This window comes from Pipra filicauda, unplaced genomic scaffold (genome assembly GCF_003945595.2).
Source record: "Pipra filicauda isolate LSUMZ 115617 unplaced genomic scaffold, ASM394559v2 scaffold182_size1470994_pilon, whole genome shotgun sequence".
Lineage (NCBI taxonomy): Eukaryota > Metazoa > Chordata > Aves > Passeriformes > Pipridae > Pipra > Pipra filicauda.
The window spans coordinates 1,277,185-1,298,063 of record NW_024104290.1 but is presented as its reverse complement, the minus strand read 5'-3'; the positions used below and the strand labels follow the sequence as shown (position 1 = coordinate 1,298,063).

Sequence of the window (20,879 nt, the reverse complement as noted above, 5' to 3'; positions counted from 1 at the left end):
AAACTTCAGTCAGAAGTGCCAGAAAGGCGATGGAGAACAAGCCCAGGGAAGTCAGGACTCATCCAGGGGGGTGTTCACTAATACTTTCTGTCTCCAGCTTGCAGCTGAAGGGAGAGCCCAGTCCTGCAGACGAGGTGGTCCTTTTCCATGCCCCTTTCCCGTGGCTGGTCCCATCCAGACGCTGCCCCGGGGTGGTGCTGAGCACTCAGGGGGCTCAGTGGGGGCACAGAGAGGCAGAGATGCAGCTGGCAGGGCAGACTGGGGGGAGGAGGAGGGCTGTGCCATGGAGGTGGAAGGTGGATGTCCAGAGACCTTGTCCAGCCACGGAGCCTGGACTGCAAACATTGTCCTGCTTTAAAACTCTCCTAATTTCTCCATAAAGCACCAACTATGCTGGTTGGTGGGTTGGTTGGTGTTATTGTTGGCTTCTGTGTTGCTCTGGGAACCTCCAGCCCACAGGTAATTCTGACCCACACTAGGACCATACTCACAATTTTAGTCACAGCCAATTCAGCCCATTTTTTAATGTGGAATTAATGTTGTATTTTAGCAATGACCTCAGCAGAGCTTTCCATCCCCTTGGAAGACAGCAGCTTCCCAGCAGAGTGCTCCAGGATCTCCCAAGTGTCTCGAGTTGTGCCTTGCAGGCCACTTAGTCTGGGAGCTGGAAATGCTTGAGGAGGAGGAATAATCCTCCAATAACCAGAACAATCCCACATACAGGGAGATTATGAAAACTTCTCTGGACTCTGGGATCCTGAGCAAATTTGTATCAACAATCTTATCTCTTCTCAAGAGGACTTTAGGGCCACTATTTCCTAGAGAACAGCTGGTGTAGCTCCATCATTTCTCATTCCCTGCTGGGCCAAGCAGTGAGTCCCAAATCCTTTCTGTTGCACAGACAGAGAACTGCAGGACTGCATCCTACTGGGAATGGCTGTGGGCCATGGGAGAAGAGCTTTGTGAGCCAAGCATAACGTTTAAAGGCTTTTCTCCCTTTTATTTGAAGGCCTTTTAAACCTGGAGAAGCTGCTCCGGCAGTTCCTCATTTCCAAGGACACGCTCTCGGTGCGGATGCTGGATGACAGCCGGGATCCCACCCCTCTCCTGAAGGAGATCAGGGATGACAAGACAGCCACAATCATTGTCCATGCCAACGCTTCCATGTCCCACACCATCCTGCAGAAGGTGAGTGTCCCTTCCCTGTCCCAGCTCCGGGGGCTGCTGCTCCCCCTGAGCCAGGTCCCACGTGTTGCATGGTAATGGAGTGGGGAAATCCCTGGAAACGGGCTCTGCTGAGAGGGGAATTGCCACTGTGATGGAGTTTGCGGGGAAAATAATATGCCCTCTCTTTCCAGGACTCTCATCTGGGGAAGTGATGCTTTAATTACTCTGAGCTGATGTGTTTGCCGTCTCCAAGTGGTGTGTGCTGGTGGCTCCTGTTGCCATCAAACAGCTCAGCCCTCTGAAATTAGTCCATCAGTGCACTGGTGTCTCATTTTTCTCCCCTCCCTTTATGTTTCTTAACTTTTTGCTGCCTTTTTCTTTTTTTTTTTTTTTAATTGTCTTATTAACCGAGATTTCATTTTAATCGTGTTTATTTTTAAATGGTCTCTCGCTGCAGTTTTTAGAGCTTGTTTTGATAGCCTGCCTCAAAACTGAGCAGTGGCTCCAGATGGAGTCTAAAGTTGGGTAGAATTTCCCGCATCCTGGGAGGTACAAGAAGCACATTCCTGAATGGAGGCAGGATCCAAGCCGTGGGATCCCCTTGGCTGTTGGTGCAGCCATTCCACGCAGTGTCCTGGCTGCTTTATCACGGAATTAGTCATCCAGAGGCCTTGACTGTGTCAGATTTATCCTTGATGATGACAGCCAGAAGGGATGTTTTTATTATTCCCCACCTCCCCAAAGATTTTTTTGTTCCGCTGCATGTCATTTTTTATTTTTAAATAGACAGTTTGGGGGATTTTTTTTTTTGGGTCTCTCTGCGCAGGGATTTTTTTTGGTGTGGGTTTTTTTTTTCCTCCCTTTCCCCCCCACCCCAGGTCCCTGTTGCTGCCTGGCTGCTGAGGGCTGTCCCCCTCCTCTGTTGCTATAGTGACTTCCCACAGGCACACAGCAGCTCCCTTCAGGCACACACAGCCTCCCTGCCCAGCTCCTTCTGCCACAACTGATAAAGATGTCAGTGATTCCCACGATTTTTTTTCCTGTAAAAACTAATCCAGCCTTCCCAGCCAGAGGACTGTAGGAATGGAAGGTAATAAATAATGAGCTTGTGATCTGGCAACTTCTTGCACCTTGGGAGGCTGGGAAGTGCTTTCCTTACAGAGGTGGAAGCAGATATGGGGTGAGGTGGGTGTCGAGCAAGCAGGTACAGCCTTGTCCCTCTCACAGGTCGCCAACAGCAAGAAAAGGGCACTGTTGGTTTGGAAATGTCAGCTCTGTCTTAGGAGACCAGTCCTGGCCTGCCACGGGGAGAGAAATTACAGTTTCTCATCTCTTGCCCTCCACATGTGGGCTGGAGACACGTGGCTGCTCCCTGGATTCCCAGCCTGTCCCAGCTCCCGCCCGCCAGCGCGATGGGAGCGACGCTCCCGGGAGCCTCTCTCTGCTGCTCCCTTTGATTCTCTGCCCTTGAAATCAGGCACAATGACTTCAAAGTGGGTCAGAGGGACAGCTGACATCAACACTGGCCCCAGCAAGGGGAGAGGGAGGGAATCTGGTACCAGGTTTTACTGTGGGGGGTTTGAAAGGGAGGCAGCTGTCGGGAGCCTCCTCCAGAGCCAGGGTGCCCTTTTCATCCAGTGACTTTGCTGGGTTTGTTTTGCCACCTGTGCCAGGGACAGGGTGACAATGTGCAGCCAAAGGGCTGGACACAGCCAGACCTGAGCCACCAGCAGTGGTGGTGGCCTCAGGTTTGCACAGGAACAGGTGAAGGATGGGCAGGAGTAGGGAGAGGGACCTTTCGTTCACTTATTTTCTCTTGTCACCATCCTTCAGCTTCTGGGGGAGTTTGAAAGGGAGTAAAATCAGGGGGTGCTGCCTTTGGCCCTTCCCTCTTTGTCTCCTGCTCTTTTGTGTGGTTTGGAGTGATGGGAAAACCTCTTTGCCAAGGTCTTGAAGCATGATTTGGGACCAGCTGTGCTTGGCAGCAAAACACAGGCTTCCAGAGGGATCTGCAGATTAATGCCTCACTTTCCTGAGCATCTGTTCCCACAACTAACTCACTTGTTTAGTGAGAATTTTGGAAAAGGACTTCAGTGATCTGGTCTGTGATCTCTAGAAGAGATCATCCCCATGGAAACATCTGTGTCCTCTCTGCATCCCTATATATTTTTACCCTCTTTTCTTCTATTTCTGTGGCCATCAAAAGCCTGTCCAAATCCTGGAGAACAGGCTGAGTTACTGGGTTCCATTAATGCTTATTAATTTGTGGGGCTGGAGACCAAAATGGGAAAACCCCCAGCAGCTTGACTTTCCTTCTCCTATAATCCCAAAAGAGCTTTTCCTGCCTTGTTCTCTGCATCTGTTTTTGCAGTGGAAGAGACAAGCCTGCAGCTCTCAACTGCTGTTTTCTCCCATTACGTTCCCAAATCTGTTGGTAGTTGAACAGGAGCAAAGCAGCTTCCATAGACAAAGCAGAAAACCTCAGCAAACCTTTTTTTCCCTCCAAACACACCATGGAACTCCTCATCCCAAGGTGTTCTGGAGAATCTCGGAGCTGGGGCTTCAGGACCCACCTCACCTTTCCATGGTCTGTGTGGACCATTAGGGTCTGCTGGGTGTTCAAAAGGTTCTGCTTCCAATGGGCATCCTGTCCTTGGCTGGATACACCCACAGGATGGAGCCACGTGCAGAAATCCCTGAATTCCATGCTGTGGAGGGAGCAGGGAATCCCCCAGGGGTCTGGAGCTGCAGCTCGGGCAGTGTTGGGTCATTTCTCTCTGCCAGGCACCCCCTGTGCTGAGAGGGGACCTCAGGTAGGCTCAGCCCTGCTGCAGAATTGCTTCCCCAGCCTTTAGTTGCACAGGTCAGGCCGTGCCCCAGCCGTCCCTGCCGCGGGAAGGCGGCGCTGGCGCGGAGCGATAAGGATGAAAAAGCAAACGTGGCCCAGGCTGTGCCTTGCTGGAGTGGAGACTGAAGATTGTCGGGCTCTGGTTTAATCTCCTTTCCTCTCCTTCACAGGCAGCTGAGCTGGGGATGGCATCTGCCTATTACACCTATATCTTCACTAATCTGGTAAGACGTCGCTCTCGGCTTCCCTCCCGCGCGCGTGCGGAGTCCCGGTAACGGGAGCTGATCCCCCTGGGAGCTGATCCCCCTGACCCGTGGGAAGAGCCACGTGCTCGGGGTGGGGAGGGAGGGGAGGCGAGGAGGGGAGTCCTCCTGCAAAGCTGAGCAGCAGTCAGGGGGAGGCTTGCCCTGGTCTTTGGGAGGTGAAGGCTGGTTGTTGCGGTGCAGCAGCCAAAGGCAGGGTTTGCAGACACTGGGACTGTGGTGCAGTGAGATGTGCAGGTCCTTGGGAAGCTCCAGCAGATGGGTTGCTCCTGAGCAAGGATTCAGAAGTGTCACCCCCTGACCCCATTCCCCATGCTGGCAAAAGTCCAGGCTGCTCTGGGAGGAGCATCCAGAGGGCATCACAGCCCTGTGCTTTCCTTCTGAGCCTCTGAGAGCTGCTCTGTGGGACAGAGGAAAGCTGAGCCCATCAATGTGGGTGTATCTCCAGCATGGGCCCTGGTTTGGCTTTATAGCTCCTAATAACGTTAATGGGGGGATGGTGTGGTTAAACCCCAGAGCACTGTGCTAAACAAGGAGTAATGGGCTTAGGCAGCAGCAGGGGGAAACCCAAAATAAGCATCAGAGGAACTTCTCCTGCTGCAGCAGTTGCCGTGTGGTGTGAGGGAAGTGCTACCAGGAGGCCACATACCTGCCTATTAGTGCTGGTGTGGGGCTGATGGAAACCTGAGATGGGCTGGAGGGTTGAGTGGAGGTGCCTCCCAGCCCCATATGATAGTCATATTCTCTAATTTCTATTAATATTTATGCCAGGGTGTGCCTGTGCCAGGAAAGCCGAGAGCTGAATCATGCTTTGTGTTTGGGTGGGAGACAGACGGGAAGGGATGGAGCCAAACGGGTGGGCAGGAGAGCTGGAGTGGAGAGGAGGAGGGGGAAAGGAGTGAAAAGGAGGGGTTGGAAAGCCAAGAGAGCAACTTGGCCAGAGAATGGAAAAGGGGATAGGGAGAATATAGAAAAAGCCACCAGATTGCTGCCTGAACAAAGAGGATTCTGGTTCCTGCTCAGTGTTTGATCTGTAGGTCCTTGCTGCACGTCAGCTCAGCAGGAACAAACTTCACTGATCCCGTTCATCCCCATGGGATGGATCAGCATTGGGCAGGACTGGAGAAGGAAGGGATGTACCTGGAGGGGGTCAGGCAGTGATGGAGACTGGGGGCTGTCATTTCTGCCCCCCCAGGCAGTGTCACTGTGCTGCTGCTGCTGGCAGGGCTGGTGAGGGACAGTGCCACCCCCGTCACATCCCGCCTCAACTCCAAACCATTCCAGTCATTTCCCGCTCCCAGGAAGTAGTTTTCCTGTTGCAAATGCTCCCACCAACTTTTTCTTCTTCCCCTTGCCCTCCCCTGGCAGTCAGAGTGCCACAGACTGTGCACACAGTGAGGGGTTTGTTTGCTCATCACCAGCACAGCGGAGTCTGTTCACAGATAACAGAAATAACTATTAAAATTAAGCTCCCCACCTCCACCCCCACACGAGTTGTGAGCAGGGGTGTGATTTAAGCATTTGCTTGAGGTGAAATTTCTCTTTGAAACCCATTCATCTCGTGTAACTCAGTTCTGGCAGGTGAGAAAGAAATGAGTTCTGTTACCATTCACTCTCACAAGATATTAATGTGTTTACCCGGGTTATTTCACCACTTTGTCCAAAAGACCAGCCCTTAGCAGAACTAACTGGATTTTTGGCAGGGACCGTTGCAGAAAGGTGACATCAGACAAAACCTGGGCAGATGGAAGAGATGTTTAAGGAAATTAGTAATATTTAAATGGGGATTGGAGATGGGAGTGAGCAATTTAGACTCATAAATCTGGGGGGATTATCAAGCTCCTAATGAACCCTCTGAGGTTTTGCAATCACTGCCTAATAGAAAAGATAAAATCACAGTGAACTGCTGTCAAGGGGAGCAACAAAAAGATGGCTTTAAATGAGGGGAGAACCATCAGAAGGGGAATAGACAGCCTGTGTAGCACTGAGCTGCTCGGAGATGGGAAAAATATTTCAGGCAAAAAGAAAAAAAAAGAGGAGAAAATAGGATAAAATGCTGAATTAAACACCTGCCCTGCAGCAGTCGAGGGGAATTCTGTTTCTGTCTTTTAGCATTAATTTTATTTAATAAGCACATCCCAGCCGACAGCTCGCGGTGTCTCAGCTCCGCTCTCTGCGGAGCTTTAGAGGGAGGGAAGTTGTTGTGGCTCCCACTGTACCGGGGCACAGGGGAGAGATTTTGGGATGATGGCCCCTCTGCTCCAGCCTGATGGCTGCAGATAGTGGCAGCAATGCTCTCCCAGCCCGATGGCAGGAGCAAACGGGGAGGAATTCCATGGGAGCCGAGGCGAGCAGCCCGATGGAAAAATATCCACAGGCTAATTTACTGCGTGCAAATTCATTATCAGGCTCCCTCAGCCAGCTCAGGGGACCCTTTTTTGTCAGCAGCAGAAGCTCAACAAATTTTCCAGGAGTTCCTAATGAAACTCAGAGAAGCAGAGCAGGTCTGGTGTGCATTTTGCTTCCCCGCATCCATCATCTCTGCACGGGGTCCCCGTGGCAGCCGAGCCCCCTCCTGTTCTCCACCCCCTGGCAGAAAATATCCATCTGATCCAAGTGTTTTCCTGGTATCTCCACACAGTGAGGAACTCTCTTGCTCTGGGAATTGCCCTTCTGGGAGGGAATTTCCTGAGGAGGTGCTGAGCTGGGCTCAGAACTCCTCATTGTCCCTTCCCTGCTCCCTGGCAGGGCACAGGTTGGCTGGGGATCCACAGGGCTTGTGGCCATGTAAGGGGGTAATGGTGTGCATAATAATAATAATAATAATATAATAATAATAATAATAGTAGTAGTAGTAGTAGTAGTACCTAAATAAACCATTGTAAATGGCCTGCTGTGCATTGAAGAAAACCTTCCTTCCAGCATTGGAAATCCCTGAAATCAGCAGCCCAGAGTAGGAGGGGTGTTTGATGCCTCCAAAATCCCGTGCTACAATTAATTCTTTCAGCTTGTTAATTCCGTGCAGCTTGTTGAGTTTGTCTTTTTTTTTTTCTTCTCCCCTCTCTGTTTGCATTTATTTTTTTTTTAATAACATACGGACCTCAGGCTGGGTTTAAGTTTCAAAACATTTATCAAGGAGATTAGATGGAAATAATGGAAACAATTAAAATTATTACTGTCAGAAGGAAGGTGTAGAGGAGTTTTACTAGTGCCTTAAGTCAGGCAGGCTATTCACTGGATGCAGTTTTTTCCCTGACAATATTGTGTGCAGGTGCTGTTGCTGATAAAACAGCTGCTGTGCTCAATTCCCAGAGACCAGATAAATCAGTTTGGGGCTTTTCTTTTTTGTTTGTGTCTTACTTCTTCTTTGTTTAGTGATTTATAAAGAGGTCTTCATGCAGGAGGAGGGTTTCAAAGCTGAATTGTCGCTCTGGGTGCCTCGTTGGAACTGGAGGGGAAAGGAGTGTCCAGATCCCCCAGACAATGTCACACGTCTCAGTGACAGCTTGTCATCACAGTGACATCCCTTGGAAGCAAGTAGTGATGCCAAGTAAAGCAGAAGGGGCAGTGAACTACAGATTAGTGTCTGACCAGGGCTGTGGAGCTTAGGTTTTTAGTCCTGCTTTGTGAAATCAGCTTTTTTTTTTTGGTGAAATAACCTTGTTTTTCTGTGTCTGGTTCTGCACCCTGAGCCCCAGTGGTGTTTGGCTTTGCTGCACCAGCTCTGGGCACCTTCACTCTTCCTCCAGGTGAGGAAGGCAGATTCCTCTCGTTATTCTTTGACAAATCTTCCCTTGCAGCCCAGCCAGCCTTCCTGTTCCCCAGCAGCTGATACAAACCGTTCTGTAGAGCCCCTATCACGCCCTGGATTTATGGTTCATGTTTTCCGTGGCATGTGGTAGCAGGGCAAACAAATCAGGTTTTTGCAAGGCTGCCAAAGCCATTTCTCCTCACCCTGGTTAGCACGAGAACAGGAGCATTTTGACAAAGAATAACTGCACCTCCCTGGCTTTCTCTGCCTGTGCTGCCTCACCTTGTCCCAGTCTGTTTGTGCTGTTCAGAGTCCACCCTGTGCTGGATTTCCAGTTGTTCAGTAAATCAGGTACCCCCAGATGTGAGAGCAAACCTCCCTCTTTCCCTGTGCCCTCACGCTTTCTTGCCCTGCTTGTCTTTCAGGCTTCCTACCCCTCATTTTTCCAAGAGCTGTGTTTTTTCAGGTCCCAACATCAGCACTTGACCTCTTTTCCCCCCCTGAGGGTTTGCTGCTCTCCAAACCTCGGGCTCCCTGCAGAGAAGTTGCAGACAAGTGCTTTCACTAAGGATGTATTTTCCTAAAGTGCCATCGTTTGAAGAACAGCCTCCCAAATTTAATAGCTCTCCTTGCATGAGGAGGTTAAGGACCCATCCTTACATGGCACATTGATGCTTTTGTGATGTGTCAACTTTGTAAGAGCAATCAAATTTTATATATATAAATATATATATATATATATATGTGTGTATGTGTATGGTTCCCCTAAATTGTCCCTTAGCTCACAGTTTCCCTTTTACTACATAAATGGCCAAGTAACAGTGCCTTGAGTAGATCTACCACATCCACTTACCTCCTCAAAAGGCCACAATTTGTTGCTCTGATGACTTTTTTTTTTCTTTTTTGCTTCCACGGGAATTGATTTTTACATGTGGCCCATTATGAACTTATTGACTCTGTCAATAGTTTATAAATAAATTGAGCCTTTCAAGAAAGCCATAAAGCACTTAACATAATATTGTCCACTTGAGTAAATAAATAAATGTGTTGCTGGAGCTTTGGAATGATTAACAGACTTGGCAGCTCAGCTCTGAGGGCAACAGGATCCAGAGAGGCACATCCAACAGAGGAAGTTTGGTGATCCTGGGGGGGAATTGGTCAGTGGGACCATTGCAGGGTTGGTGTCTGAGTGGTGTAAGGAGCTGGGAGTGATGGAGAAGGGTGGGAGGTACCCCCAGTCCCCTGGGGAAGTCATTTGTGTTGTGTGTCCTTTGTTTATTTGCATATTTATCTTCCTTTTCGTGCTCTTGCTGTTGTCAATGATCTCCAGCAGTGCCAGGGCACTGTAGGGGACCACAGTGGCACTTGGACATGAAGATCTTGGAGGTCTTGTCCAGCCTTAATTATTCTGTGACAGAGGAACCTTAAGTATTTTCAAGCTTCTTGTGAGGAGTCCATGTTTTAGCCATTTTTGGGTGTCCCTGGAGGAAGAGCAGTTCTTCTGCTCCCCTCCCTGTCACTGAGTCTTGCCCTGGACTCAACATGTTTGTACCTGAGCTGTGAAAACCTGGAGTAGCTGCAGAGTGCTCAGTTTAAATAGAATCGTGGAATTGTTATGGTTGGGAAAGACCTCTGAGAACAAGGCCAGGTTAGAGGGGGCTCTGAGCAACCTGGGCTAGTGGAAGGTGTCCCTGCCCATGGCAGGAGGTTGGAACAAGGTGATCTCTAAGTTCCCTCTTGACCCAAACCAGCCTGGGATTTTAGGATCATCAATTCCAACCATCAACCCAGCAAAACCACCGAGTTCATCCCTAAATCCTGTCCTCAGGTGCCACATCCACAAATAGGACCAGGATGGCACCCTCTGCCCTTTCTGGGCTAAGTGTACTAGTTCTGCCTTCCATGACCTGGGGAGAGACTCCTTGGAGTCTGTTTGCCCAAAGATGCTGAGCTGGGATGATTTCTCTCCTCTGATTAACCCTAAAATGGTGAGTGGTGGTGCACACTGGCACCCAGGGATGTCAGCAGTGAAGTCACCAGAGCTGTGCTGACTTTGCACTGGCTGGAGGTTTGGCTCCTGCCTAAAAGCTGCCAGGCAATCTCAGGATGGACACTGAAGTCTGTGTTTGGAGGGTGAGAGCTTTTCTAGGCACCAAATACTCTCGACAGGGAAGTTTTGCCAGAGCGAGGGTTTAATAGGGAAATGGAAGCCTTGGCCCAGTGTTCTCCTTCACAGCCCACAAAGAAGGAACAGTACAGTGTGTCCTGGGCCCACAGCAAGGCTGTGCCTGGTGTAAATCAGCCTTTGGTGCTGTCAGAGGGGCCGGATCCTCGGCCAGGATTGAGGTCAGTGCAGCTTGCTGAGTTTACAGCAGTGAACTTCCCCTGCTGAGCACTGGGCTATGACAGTGTCTGAGGGTGTTTTGGAGGCTGTTGATCAGCAGATCCAAAAATCCAATAAAGTCCTTGCAGTGATTAGGAGAGGGAGATAAACATGTGTGTGTGAGCAGGAGAGGGGAGGGAGGGAGACAGACATCTTGTTAGTGTGGGTTGAATTGAGCAAATCCTGTTCCTGCTGGGGGCTTGGGATGGGGTGAGGACAAGCAGGGTGTGGGAAGGTCTTGGTGGCACCGAAAATGAACTGAGCCCCCGACAGGTCTCCATCCTGCAGGGAGTGATCACTGTCTCCCTGCTTCCCGGGTGATCCGGGTTATTAAAAATGTGATAAGGATCGAGTGGGGGAGCAAGGCTGTGCTCACACAAATGGGATGCAGAGCAATATCACCAGCTCGATCAATGCAGCTGGAAGGAGCTCAATAGCTGATGCAGAGAGTGCTGAATACAAACTGGGCACTGCGGGGGGAGCAATTACCGGGAGCCACTCGCTGGAGCGAGACGGCGGCGTGGCAGAGCAGGGGAGGCAGCTCCACACTCTCAGACACATCTGCTCCCCAGGCAGGCTGGTATGACACTGATAGTCCCCTGCCTGACTGGCCTTTTCCACACCAAAGCCTCCAGCCTCTTCTTCCCAGACTTGGGAAGCAGCGGGACCGGTGGTGAGGGAAGACCTGGGGAGAGACTCCTTGGAGTCTGTTTGCCCAAAGATCCCGAGCTGGGATAATTTCTCTCCTCTGGTTAACCCTAAAATGGTGAGTGGTGGTGCACACTGGCACCCAGGGATGTCAGCAGTGAAGTCACCAGAGCTGTGCTGACTTTGCACTGGCTGGAGGTTTGGCTCCTGCCTAAAAGCTGCCAGGCAATCTCAGGATGGACACTGAAGTGTCCCTTTGGTGTCTCCCCACATTTGTGGGGTGTCCTGTAGCCTGGGAGTGGGCCACTGAGGTGTGTTTTTGGGAGGATACTTCATTAATGATGTGCTTATACAGGAATGCTGGCTTTGATGCCTGTCAACCCGTGTCTGTTTTGGGATGTTCTGCCTAGAGAAGAGAAGGCTTTGGGGTGAGCTTATAGCACCTTCCAGTGCCTAAAGGTGACCTGCAAGAAGGCTGGAGAGGGGATTTTCACTAGGGCTTGGAGTGACAGGACAAGGGGGAATGGCTTTAAGCTGAAGGAGGGCAGATTTAGATCAGATATTGGGAAGAAATTGTTCCCTGGGAGGGTGCTGAGGCCCTGGCTTGGCTGTGTGGCTTTTATTAGCCAGGTTCTCCCAGTGATCTGAATGTTGGGGTCACTCCAGAGGTTTTGTCTCCTGCTATGAAGTGAGAGTGCAGGTTGAGTGCTTCCTGAAGCATAGGAGTGACTTCACCCTCTAATAACTCCTCCAGCCTCGTCTCCCAGGGAAGCCCTTTGTATTCAATTAGCTAATGTGTGCCTAGCACTTGGAAAATATAGAGTGCCATAGAATTGCTAAGTGTTGTTATTTAACAGCACATATTTAGAGGTTGCAGCCCTGCAGTATAAAAGTCAGAAAATCTACACTGTAATTGCCTGGTGCTGCTGCAGAATTTGCTGTGGTTTGAGCAAAGCCCAGGGATTTTTCACCTGTAAAAGTTCATTAATTTTGGCTGCTGACACTCTGGGACTATTTTTCCATGATGCCTCTTGAAGCAGAATGTTGACTTCTGGTGGGTGTTTTAAAAATAGAGTGAAAAGAGGGGGAAGAATTCAGGATTTGTGTCTCCCAGAAATTCACCTTGGCATCACTCCTGGTGGTCTTCTCTGCACCTCAGGTTGGACTGAGGTGGAGGGCAAAGTGTTGGTCAACTATTGCAATTGCTGCAGTGTAGGGAAGGGGGGGGAAATTCTTAGTGATGGAACAGAGATATTAAGGGAGATGCTATTTGAACCCATCTCTTTGATTCACATCCTCCCGTGTCCACCTGCCTGAAAGCCTGTGGTTACAAAGCTGTATTTGCACAGGTGGAGGAGCCTTGGAGTCCCCTTTTAAACAGAATGTGAGTTATTTTCCTAATGGCTTCTTGCTCTTATTGCATTGGAAAGTTGTCTTCTAGCCTGCAAAAGCACCAGCCAGCACTGAGGGTAAGGAAGAGGAACTATGTGAGGAGAGAAAGGCAGCTGTGAAGGTGTTTAGTGCAGGAATTAGGTCCCTCAGCTCTGTCCAGCAGCTGAGGCAAGGTGGGAGCTTAGGCAAAAGTCAGTTTTACTCTGTCTCAGTGAGAAATCTTTGGCTCTCCATCTGAAAATACCCCTGAGATCGGGGTTTTCCACCCCTTGTCCTGCCTGTGTTTGCCTCTTGCCGCGGGAAATCAGCTGAGAGCTGCAGGCCTTGAATGGCAGATGAGTTTTGTGTTTGCAAAACGTGGGTTTGGAAATGTCAAGCGTGGTGAATGAGTGTGTAAAAAGGGAAAAAAAGAAAAAAAGCCCAGACGGGGACAGAAGCTGAGCTGAGTATCTGGATGCTCTCACCCCTTTGCCCTCCTTGCAAAGCCTGACCTTACCAAATCTCTCTTATCCCACTGCAAATGAAGTGTGTCCCCCAAGGGTGGTTTATCTCCATCTCATTGCATAGGCAGCTCACGGCTCATTTCCCCCTGACCTGGGTCTGCAGAGTGGTTTTGTGAATATCTGGTGGAAAAAACGTTTAGAGGCCAGAGATTGGAGCTGGAGCAGAGGGAAGGGGCAGGGGGCAGTGGGGGGAAAGGGTCAGGTGCAGGCCATGGCACCCCCCTGTCTCACAGAGCTGGTGCTTTATGGACATGACAGCCACAGACATGGGGTTTTCTGCAGCTGGAGGCTTGCCTGGAAAAAGATGGATGTGGATGGGGAGTGCTGGCTGTAGGAAAAGACCCAACCAGCCACTGCTAATGAGAGCTGGGAAAAGCTGCTGCTGACATTTGAACCGGAGCAAATTGGTGTCTCTGGGGGGAGTGTGTCGGGGTCTGCCTGCGGTTGCTTTGCAGGCAGCGAGCCCTGGCAGCTGCCTCCAGCCCCGGAGAACCTCCCCGAGGAAATGGGGCTGATGCAGGTGGGGATCCCTCCAAAAACTGTGCCGTGAGCTGGGCGAGGGGCCAGGAGTGACCCCGGCGCTCGGAGCAGTCAGAGCTGTGGGTTCAGCTGGAACAAACCTCACCCCTGCCTCGGGTTCCCTGCGGGAAGAGAGACCCGTTCCCTCGCCCATTAGTTGCTAATTTAAGGAGCAGAGCACAACAAACCTGCAGCCTCAAAAGCTTAGGGATGTTTTCAGGGGAGAAGAGGCACAATGGATACATGCAGGGAGGGAGGCTGGGGCGGTCTGGCCTGAGAACAAAGCCTTGGACTGTGTGGCTGTTCTGGTACAAAACATCCCATTTTCCTTCTGTGTACAACCAAGCCAGGAGGGCAGTCAGGCAGCTGTCTGCCTTGTGCCCTGCACAATTTGCCTCCCAGCTCTGGCTGCAGGGAGATGGTGTTTTTTACGGGGGCTCAGCGCATCTCCTGCTGCTCCGTTTGCATCCAGGATCTCCTCCAGCCCAGCTCCTCATTAGCCACCTGCCCTCGTTGCACGGGCTGACAGGATGCCGTGGGTAAATGGATAACCCGTCAGGGAAGGCAGCAGGATAATATCATTCAAATGAATCAATAGTTCACAGGCAATTTCATGTTACCCAACGCTAATGCGCTTGTGTCCAAAACGCACTTCATCCTGTGTCTGATCACATTCCCGGGGGAGTTTGCCTGGGCTGGAATAGTCTTGTAACTCCCATGTTTTGGAGATTTACAGACGCTGTTCCTGCGTGCCCGGGAAGGCAGCAAAGGTAAAAAATGGGCTGCCTTGTTGCAAATCTCACACTCCACAGAGCCCAGAGCCGTCCGTGCCAGTGATGGAGGAGAATGGGCATCCAGCAGTTCCTGAAACTATTATTACTCCCACCTCCCTGCTCCATTTTAGCAATTAGCAAAAGAGAAATTAGTGAGGAAGGTGCCATTATTTGCTGCTAATAGGACAAGGAGGGTTGGACCCTTCTCCAGGAATCTGTCGTGTAGCTGCTTCCCTTGATGTGAGTGGCAAAGGAGGGCTTTCCCTTTTCGCTGTCATTTTTATAATATGCAGTCATTTTTATGCATTGTACCACTTTGCTTTTTAGAATTGTGAGGGGAATGCTCCCAACTCCAAGACCCTGCAGTCAAAGCACCTTCCCACCCTCCACAGGGCATTAGGGTGTCCCAGGAGTGGCATCTCCTCCTGGTACCTGGTGCCAGTGCAGGATGGGGTTGTTAGGATTAGGTAGGTCAGGGTTAGGTTCCTCCTCTCCTGTGGGGAAGGAACTGGTTCAACTTAACAGTTTAAACTTGGTGTCACCAAATTGGTCGTGGTGGTGGAGGAGCTTCACTCAGCAGATGATGTTTGTCACCCAGGCTGGAGCCCAGTTCAGAGGAAATTCAGAATAAAGAAAAGAGGTGGCCTTGGTGGCCTGGGGATCCCTCCTGCCCTGAGTTTGGATGGAGAACCATTGCTGGTGTCCTCCCACTGCCTGGGGCTCTCAGGCACAGCAGTGTTTTCACAGAGAACAGAGCAGGGATCTGGTTTTGGGAGTGCCTTGGAGAGAGGGCAGCGCTTGGGAAATATAAATCTCTGTGTGCTCTGGACCTCCCACAGCAGAGCTGACCTTCTCTGGGCTGTTGGAGCAGGTTAGTGGCTTCATCTGAAATACATCATCCACCTCCCTGCCTGGGCTGTGACCCTGGTGTCACAGGGAGCTCCTGCCAGAAGGGGGGTGGTTTGTAACTGCAAAAGGAACACCACACTCAGGTGTGGGTTGGCAGGAACCACAGCTCAGGAATGGAAACTTTCCTTAACCTTTTTTGCAGGGTTTGTTTGTTTGGTTTTTTTTTGATGAAATTTGGCCAATATAACCCTGGACTTGGCTGCCATCTTCATTACAAGCCTGAGATGGGCAGCACAAATCCTGTTTAGCACCCAGACCTTCCTCGCCAACGAGTGGGTGGGTTTCATCCCCAGTGTGGAAAGGGGGTTCCACGTGTAACTCCACAGTCCCATCTTCCCTCCAAGGGTTGACTGGTTTGGAAGCTTTCAGTGCCTGTTTTCTCCCCTAATCTCATTTTCTGCTTCGTGCTGCTTTAGGAGTTCTCCCTCCAGCGCCTGGACAGCCTGTTGGACGACAGAGTCAACATCCTGGGATTTTCCATTTTCAACCAGTCTCATGCCTTCTTCCAAGAGTTTGTCCAGAGCCTCAACCAGTCCTGGCAGGAGAACTGTGATCACGCTCCGTTCACTGGGCCAGCAGTAAGTAAAATTCATTCCCATCACCCACAGCCTCCCTGGGCTGGAAATAGCTATAAACCAACAGGAAAACCTTGTGAGAGGAACTTCAGGATGGTCCTGAGCAGAGCCTGGCAATGCAGAGGTAGAAGCTCTGCTCTCAAAGGGTACGTTTTTTTAATTATTAAATTTATTAAATAATTGAATTATTTAATCCAAGTAAACCCTGTGCTGAGGAGCTCAGGCTGCAGCTGTACTGCTGCACCTTGGACTGGCTTTTGTGGGCAGAGGAATGGGAAGGATGAGCCAGACAGAGCATTTTAGCTAAGTAGGTAGGAGAGGAATTTGGGTATCAAGCTGTGATTTGCAGAGGAGGATTTGATTTGGAGAATACTAAAGTGATCCTGAAAGTCAGAGGCTGCCCAAAGGGACCTGGGGAGCAGAGCTTTCGAGGGGTTCTCTGTGCTTGAACTGGTGCACAGCTCTAAATTCAAGGCTAATCTTAGTTTGAACTGTGTTTTCTGTGAGTGCAGGGGATGATGCAGCTCTGATTCAGTGTTTCCCTTGTGAAGTTTGTCCCTGTGTGTTTTACCTCCAGTAACAATGGCTCGTGGCAGAGGGACTGGGAATGCAGATGGCCCAGAAAGGGCTGGGCTCAGGCAGATGCCAAAAGGCTGGGTTGTGTTCCATGCTCCAACATCTCCCTGATGAATGTGCAGATCAGGACTTAAATCTTCCCTAGGGATTCTCCCCAACTGGGAAGGTTTGCAAAGCACATTTGCCACATCAGGGGTGCTGTGACTGGAGCTGGGGGAGGAGAGAGAGAGAAAATACCATCAGTGGAACCCTCTTGCTTGTTTTTTAATGAGCTCAGAGTCCCCTTGACGAGCTGAGGCAGCTCTGAAAACCTTATTGTCACCACAAAGTGATCCTTAACAGGCAAAATTAGGAGCTTGCTGCCCTTATTATTATTATTTCTACCTGTTGGATGTGCCTGAAACCATCCTGCTCTCCCTCCTCCCTGTTCCAGTCACTTGCTGCCTGCCCTGCTGAATCTCCATGGGATTGCTACCAGGAAACTTCCCATTTGGATGACAGTTCAGAGGCATTAAAAACAAATTTCCCTCTAATAGTACAAGCAGAAGTCAGTAGGAACAGGAGTGTAGCAGGTGTGATGGGGAAATTAAAATTCTCATTGGGCCTTCTTACCCTGTGTTGTCTCGAGCAACCAGCAAAACCTGCAGAGGTGGAAGGATGCAGGATTATGCCTGGAATTCTTCAAAATGCCGTGTCCCAGGTGACGAAAAAGGGATTTGCCCTGGGTGGGGAAGTTACAGAGCAGAGCTGAAATATTCCCAGACAGGGCATGTGTTTCCTTGCCTTTGTCTGGGAGGAAAATTCCGCCAGGGATCATCTCTGCTGTCGGAAATCTGGCAGGTCTCACCTCCCAGGGAACAGCCCTCTGTGTTAGAACTTCCCCTTGTAGTCCTGGGAAGGAGTTGTCTCATGGAATAGCTCATCCTAAAGAGGAGAAAGGAAGCTCAACAGCTGGAAGTGACAGGAGGGAGGTTTCCTGCGAGCTGCAAAATCCCAGGGCTTTCTTCTGGAGCTGAGGAAGCATCTGACAAAGGAGGAGGGAGCTGCCTGCTCTAATGCCATTCTCATTAATCACATTGCAAAGAAAGGAAATCAGAGAAAATCATTCAAATTACAGATGGCTAGATTTGGTAATTAGAATTTAGGCTAAAACAGATGTTTGTAATTAAGTGTTTATGCCATTGAATAAAATCCAGATTGTAAAGTCTGTTTCACAGGGTTTTAACGGCTTTAATTCTCCCTGTTATGTTTTGGGGGCAAAGATACAGATGCTAATGTTTGAGGAAGGAAAGGGAAAAAAAAAAGCCAACCCACATGGCACAACCCAAAGTAGCCAAACCTGTTCACTGTTTCCCTGGAGAGCAGCTTGCCTTTAATCATTGGCCTTTACATGGGAGATTTAAAAAAAAAAAAAGTGGATTATTCTACTTGACTGCTGTTGGTTTTCAGAGGGGCAGGTCTGCTGTTGGAAGGAGGATGTGTTGCATCCAGCAAGGAGCTGGAGCTCAGGCTCAGGGCATCTGATGGAGTTCATTGTCTTGAAGACACCAGTTGGAAGGTCCAGCTGCTGATCTTGGTTTTTTTGATGCTTTCTAGTTGGTGAGTTGTTCCCAGGGCTTTGTGTCACAGCTGGACTCTTCAACACCCCCCTAGTTTTTGGGTACAGCCTCTCCTTGTGCAGCTGGGGGTGGAGCAGGGAGCCCACCTCCCCTTCCCTGGAGCCCTGCCCTGATGAGACACCCAGCAAGTGGCAATTTTCATCAGCAACTTGCACTGTCAAGAGTTTGGCTTTGGGGATTGAGGGAAGTCCCCAGAGCCCTGTGGATCTGCTGACCCTGCCAGGGAGCTCTGGCATGGCAGGGGTGGCACAAAACCAGCAGGGATCTGCACAAATCAGACGGTGCAAGCGAGGAGCAGAATCCATTTGTTAACAGACAAATTGGCTGTTTGAGACAGGCTGACAAAGCTGGGGGTTAAAAAGAGGACATGAAAGGAGTGAGAGATTTTATAGGTGACATGGAGAAAGTTGAGGTGAAGTAACAGGAAGGCAGTGGCAGATCCCCCTCACTGGATCTGCCTGGAGGGAGTTCCAAAGGTGCTGCCTCCAGGTCTCTCTCCACTCCCCTGCTGAAGGCTGTGCCCTCCAAAATGTGTGGCTGCTTTGCATCTTTTCCAGTGCAAAATCCAGCAGCTTCTGGTACCTCAGCACTGACTCAGGGGAGGCTGCAGGGAAGGGGAGGGGATGTTCTCAGCTGACCCCGTCCTCATTTTGACTTTCTGGGCTGCAGGAGACACTTGCCTGCCTCCAAAATCCAGGGGGACAAAGAATCCAGAAATGCTGCTGCACTCCCAACACCCTGTAATTGGGAATGGGTTTCCTCCACACAACTGCATCCCAAATTTCCTTGCTGTGTTGAATATGATCTGTTATATCTGAGTTACCATCTGAGAAAGAGATGAGAAACAGAAAACACTGGGGTGAGCTGAGAGGCAAATGGGAGAGCTCCTGAGGAAAGCTGTGATTTTAATTCGGGAAAGAAAAGAGGAATGGGAAGGATTCCTATTCCCTACCACAAGAACTTGATCCTATGTATCACCATGCCCTCCCCAGTCCCTAAATTCCTTGAAATTATAAGGGGCCTGCCAGAAATCCTGACAACTTTTTCAGAGCAAAACACTCCAACCAATAATGTCAAATGCCTCGCTGAGATCTGCAAGTCTCTTGCTCACCAGCTAATAAGAGGTCATTAACTGCTCAGGGCAAATGGAAATGGAAACCCAGCAGGAGACAATTAAAAATGCTGGGCCAATATTCTGATTTGGTACGAAATGGTGAAGCTCTGGGGTCACAGGGGTTGTGTTTGGTCTCATAACAGTTTCATTTGTCCAGCTGGTGGTGTTAATCTGGTTCCTGATTCAGGGAAGTAATTGCTAATTGTGTGTGACATCCTGTGACCTGAGTGGGATTAAGTTCCCAGTGAAAATTAAGTGTATGCTAAAGAGCTTCGTGCAACAGGGGCTCAGGACAGGACAGGCTGGAGAGGCCCTGTTAGGAAAAAATAAAGGCAGGGAGAAGGATATATCATCTCCTTTAAGGATCTCTGAAAAACACTTCCCAGGAGAGGAATGTTGGATCAAGCTTAGCAGACTTACCCCCAAACAGGAGGGAAGAAGTGCAGGAGAGATTCTTGCTGCCATTGCAAAGGGCCCTGTGGTACCTCCCAGCTGAGACAGGAGAGGAAACAAAATGCCAAATTTCTCTTCCCACTCTTCCACTCATTCCTTGTGTGCTCAACTTCCATGACCAAAAGTGTGCCTGTTCCATGGGAGACAGGTGAGCTGCAAGACTGGCAGGGGCCAGTCAAGCTTCTCAGGGCTCCCTGGAGAAACCTGGGTGGGATTTGTGTAAAACAGATGAAGCTGGGATGTGCAGGAGGAATGGGACAGGGCAAAGGTGAGTCAGGGCTGGAGGAGTGAGAGGTCACCGGTGCTGTCAGAGCTGGTGGTTGGGGTTTTGCTGGCATGAGGCTGGAATCCTGCCTTTTAACTGCTGGCTTGTGGGTTTAAAGGTTTTTGTGCTGCTTGTCAAGTGTCTGATCCCAGCCCACCGTGGTCAGTGAGGTCTCACCACTGATGTGAGGAAGATCAAGCAGGGTTAACTCTGCCTCGCTCCGTTCGAATTAGTAACGCAGTGGAAGCCAAAGGTTTGTTGGGATGATTGAACTGGGAGAGATTGTCCCTGCAGGGCCACTGGCAGCACTGAACAAACCTAGTCAGGCTTTGGGAGGAGGAGAGGATGCAGATTCCACAGCCAGGGTAAGGCAGGCAAAGGAGCCCCAGGCTGGAGACTGAGCCCGTTGCCAGGAGCCGGGATGGGAAGAGGATGCTCCTGGAAGTATCCATGAGGAAAATGTAGCCTTGGTAGTAATGAGGTGCAACGGCTTAATTCCAGCACAGTCAGGAGGTGACAGTAATTAAAAGTGAAATCTCAGTCGCACCAGTGAACACGAGAGGGAAAATGGCTGATTATTAATGGGATCAAAGGCCTGGAAACACTTGTGCTCGGGCAAGAAACACGGTTTGTGAGGCTTGATGGACAAAGAAACCTGATGAAAGGCAAACAAAGCCAAGAGGAGGAGGAGGAGAGCCGTGTGACTCTGGACATGCCTTCAGCAGAGCCATTACAGCAGGAACTGGGGGTGTAGCACAGCACTGGATGGTCCCTGTGGGGTCTGAAAAGTAGGATTTGGCTGCTTGAGAAGCAGATCTAGCAAAATCTCATCTCATCTCGTGTGGATCTGCCTGTCAGAGAAGGACACACTGATGCCCAATAATGGCTGAAGCAGCACAATCATCCTGCCTGCTGTGAGTGCAGGCACAGGGTCTCTGTTCTGCCCAGCTGCCCATTTTAGGAACTCCACAAACCTGATGCTCTCAGGAGCATTCCTCCTGGCCAGCAGATTGATCAGAGTCACCAACATGCCTGGATTAGAAAAAGTGAGTTACTCTAGGAAACTGAGGTTAGAAGAGAATGGGGAGGGGCAGAGACAGAGAGAGAGGGAAAGATGACAA

General features: G+C 50.1%; 1 protein-coding gene across 1 annotated transcript in view; it reads left to right on the top strand.

Annotated features, from left to right (window-relative positions):
- Positions 1–20,879, top strand: part of GRIK4 (glutamate ionotropic receptor kainate type subunit 4) — a 183,795-nt gene that overhangs the window by 124,389 nt on the left and 38,527 nt on the right. Inside the window, 3 exon segments of the mRNA XM_039379999.1 lie at positions 1,010–1,188; positions 4,186–4,239; positions 15,573–15,734. Of these exon segments, the coding sequence (XP_039235933.1) occupies positions 1,010–1,188; positions 4,186–4,239; positions 15,573–15,734 (395 nt within the window).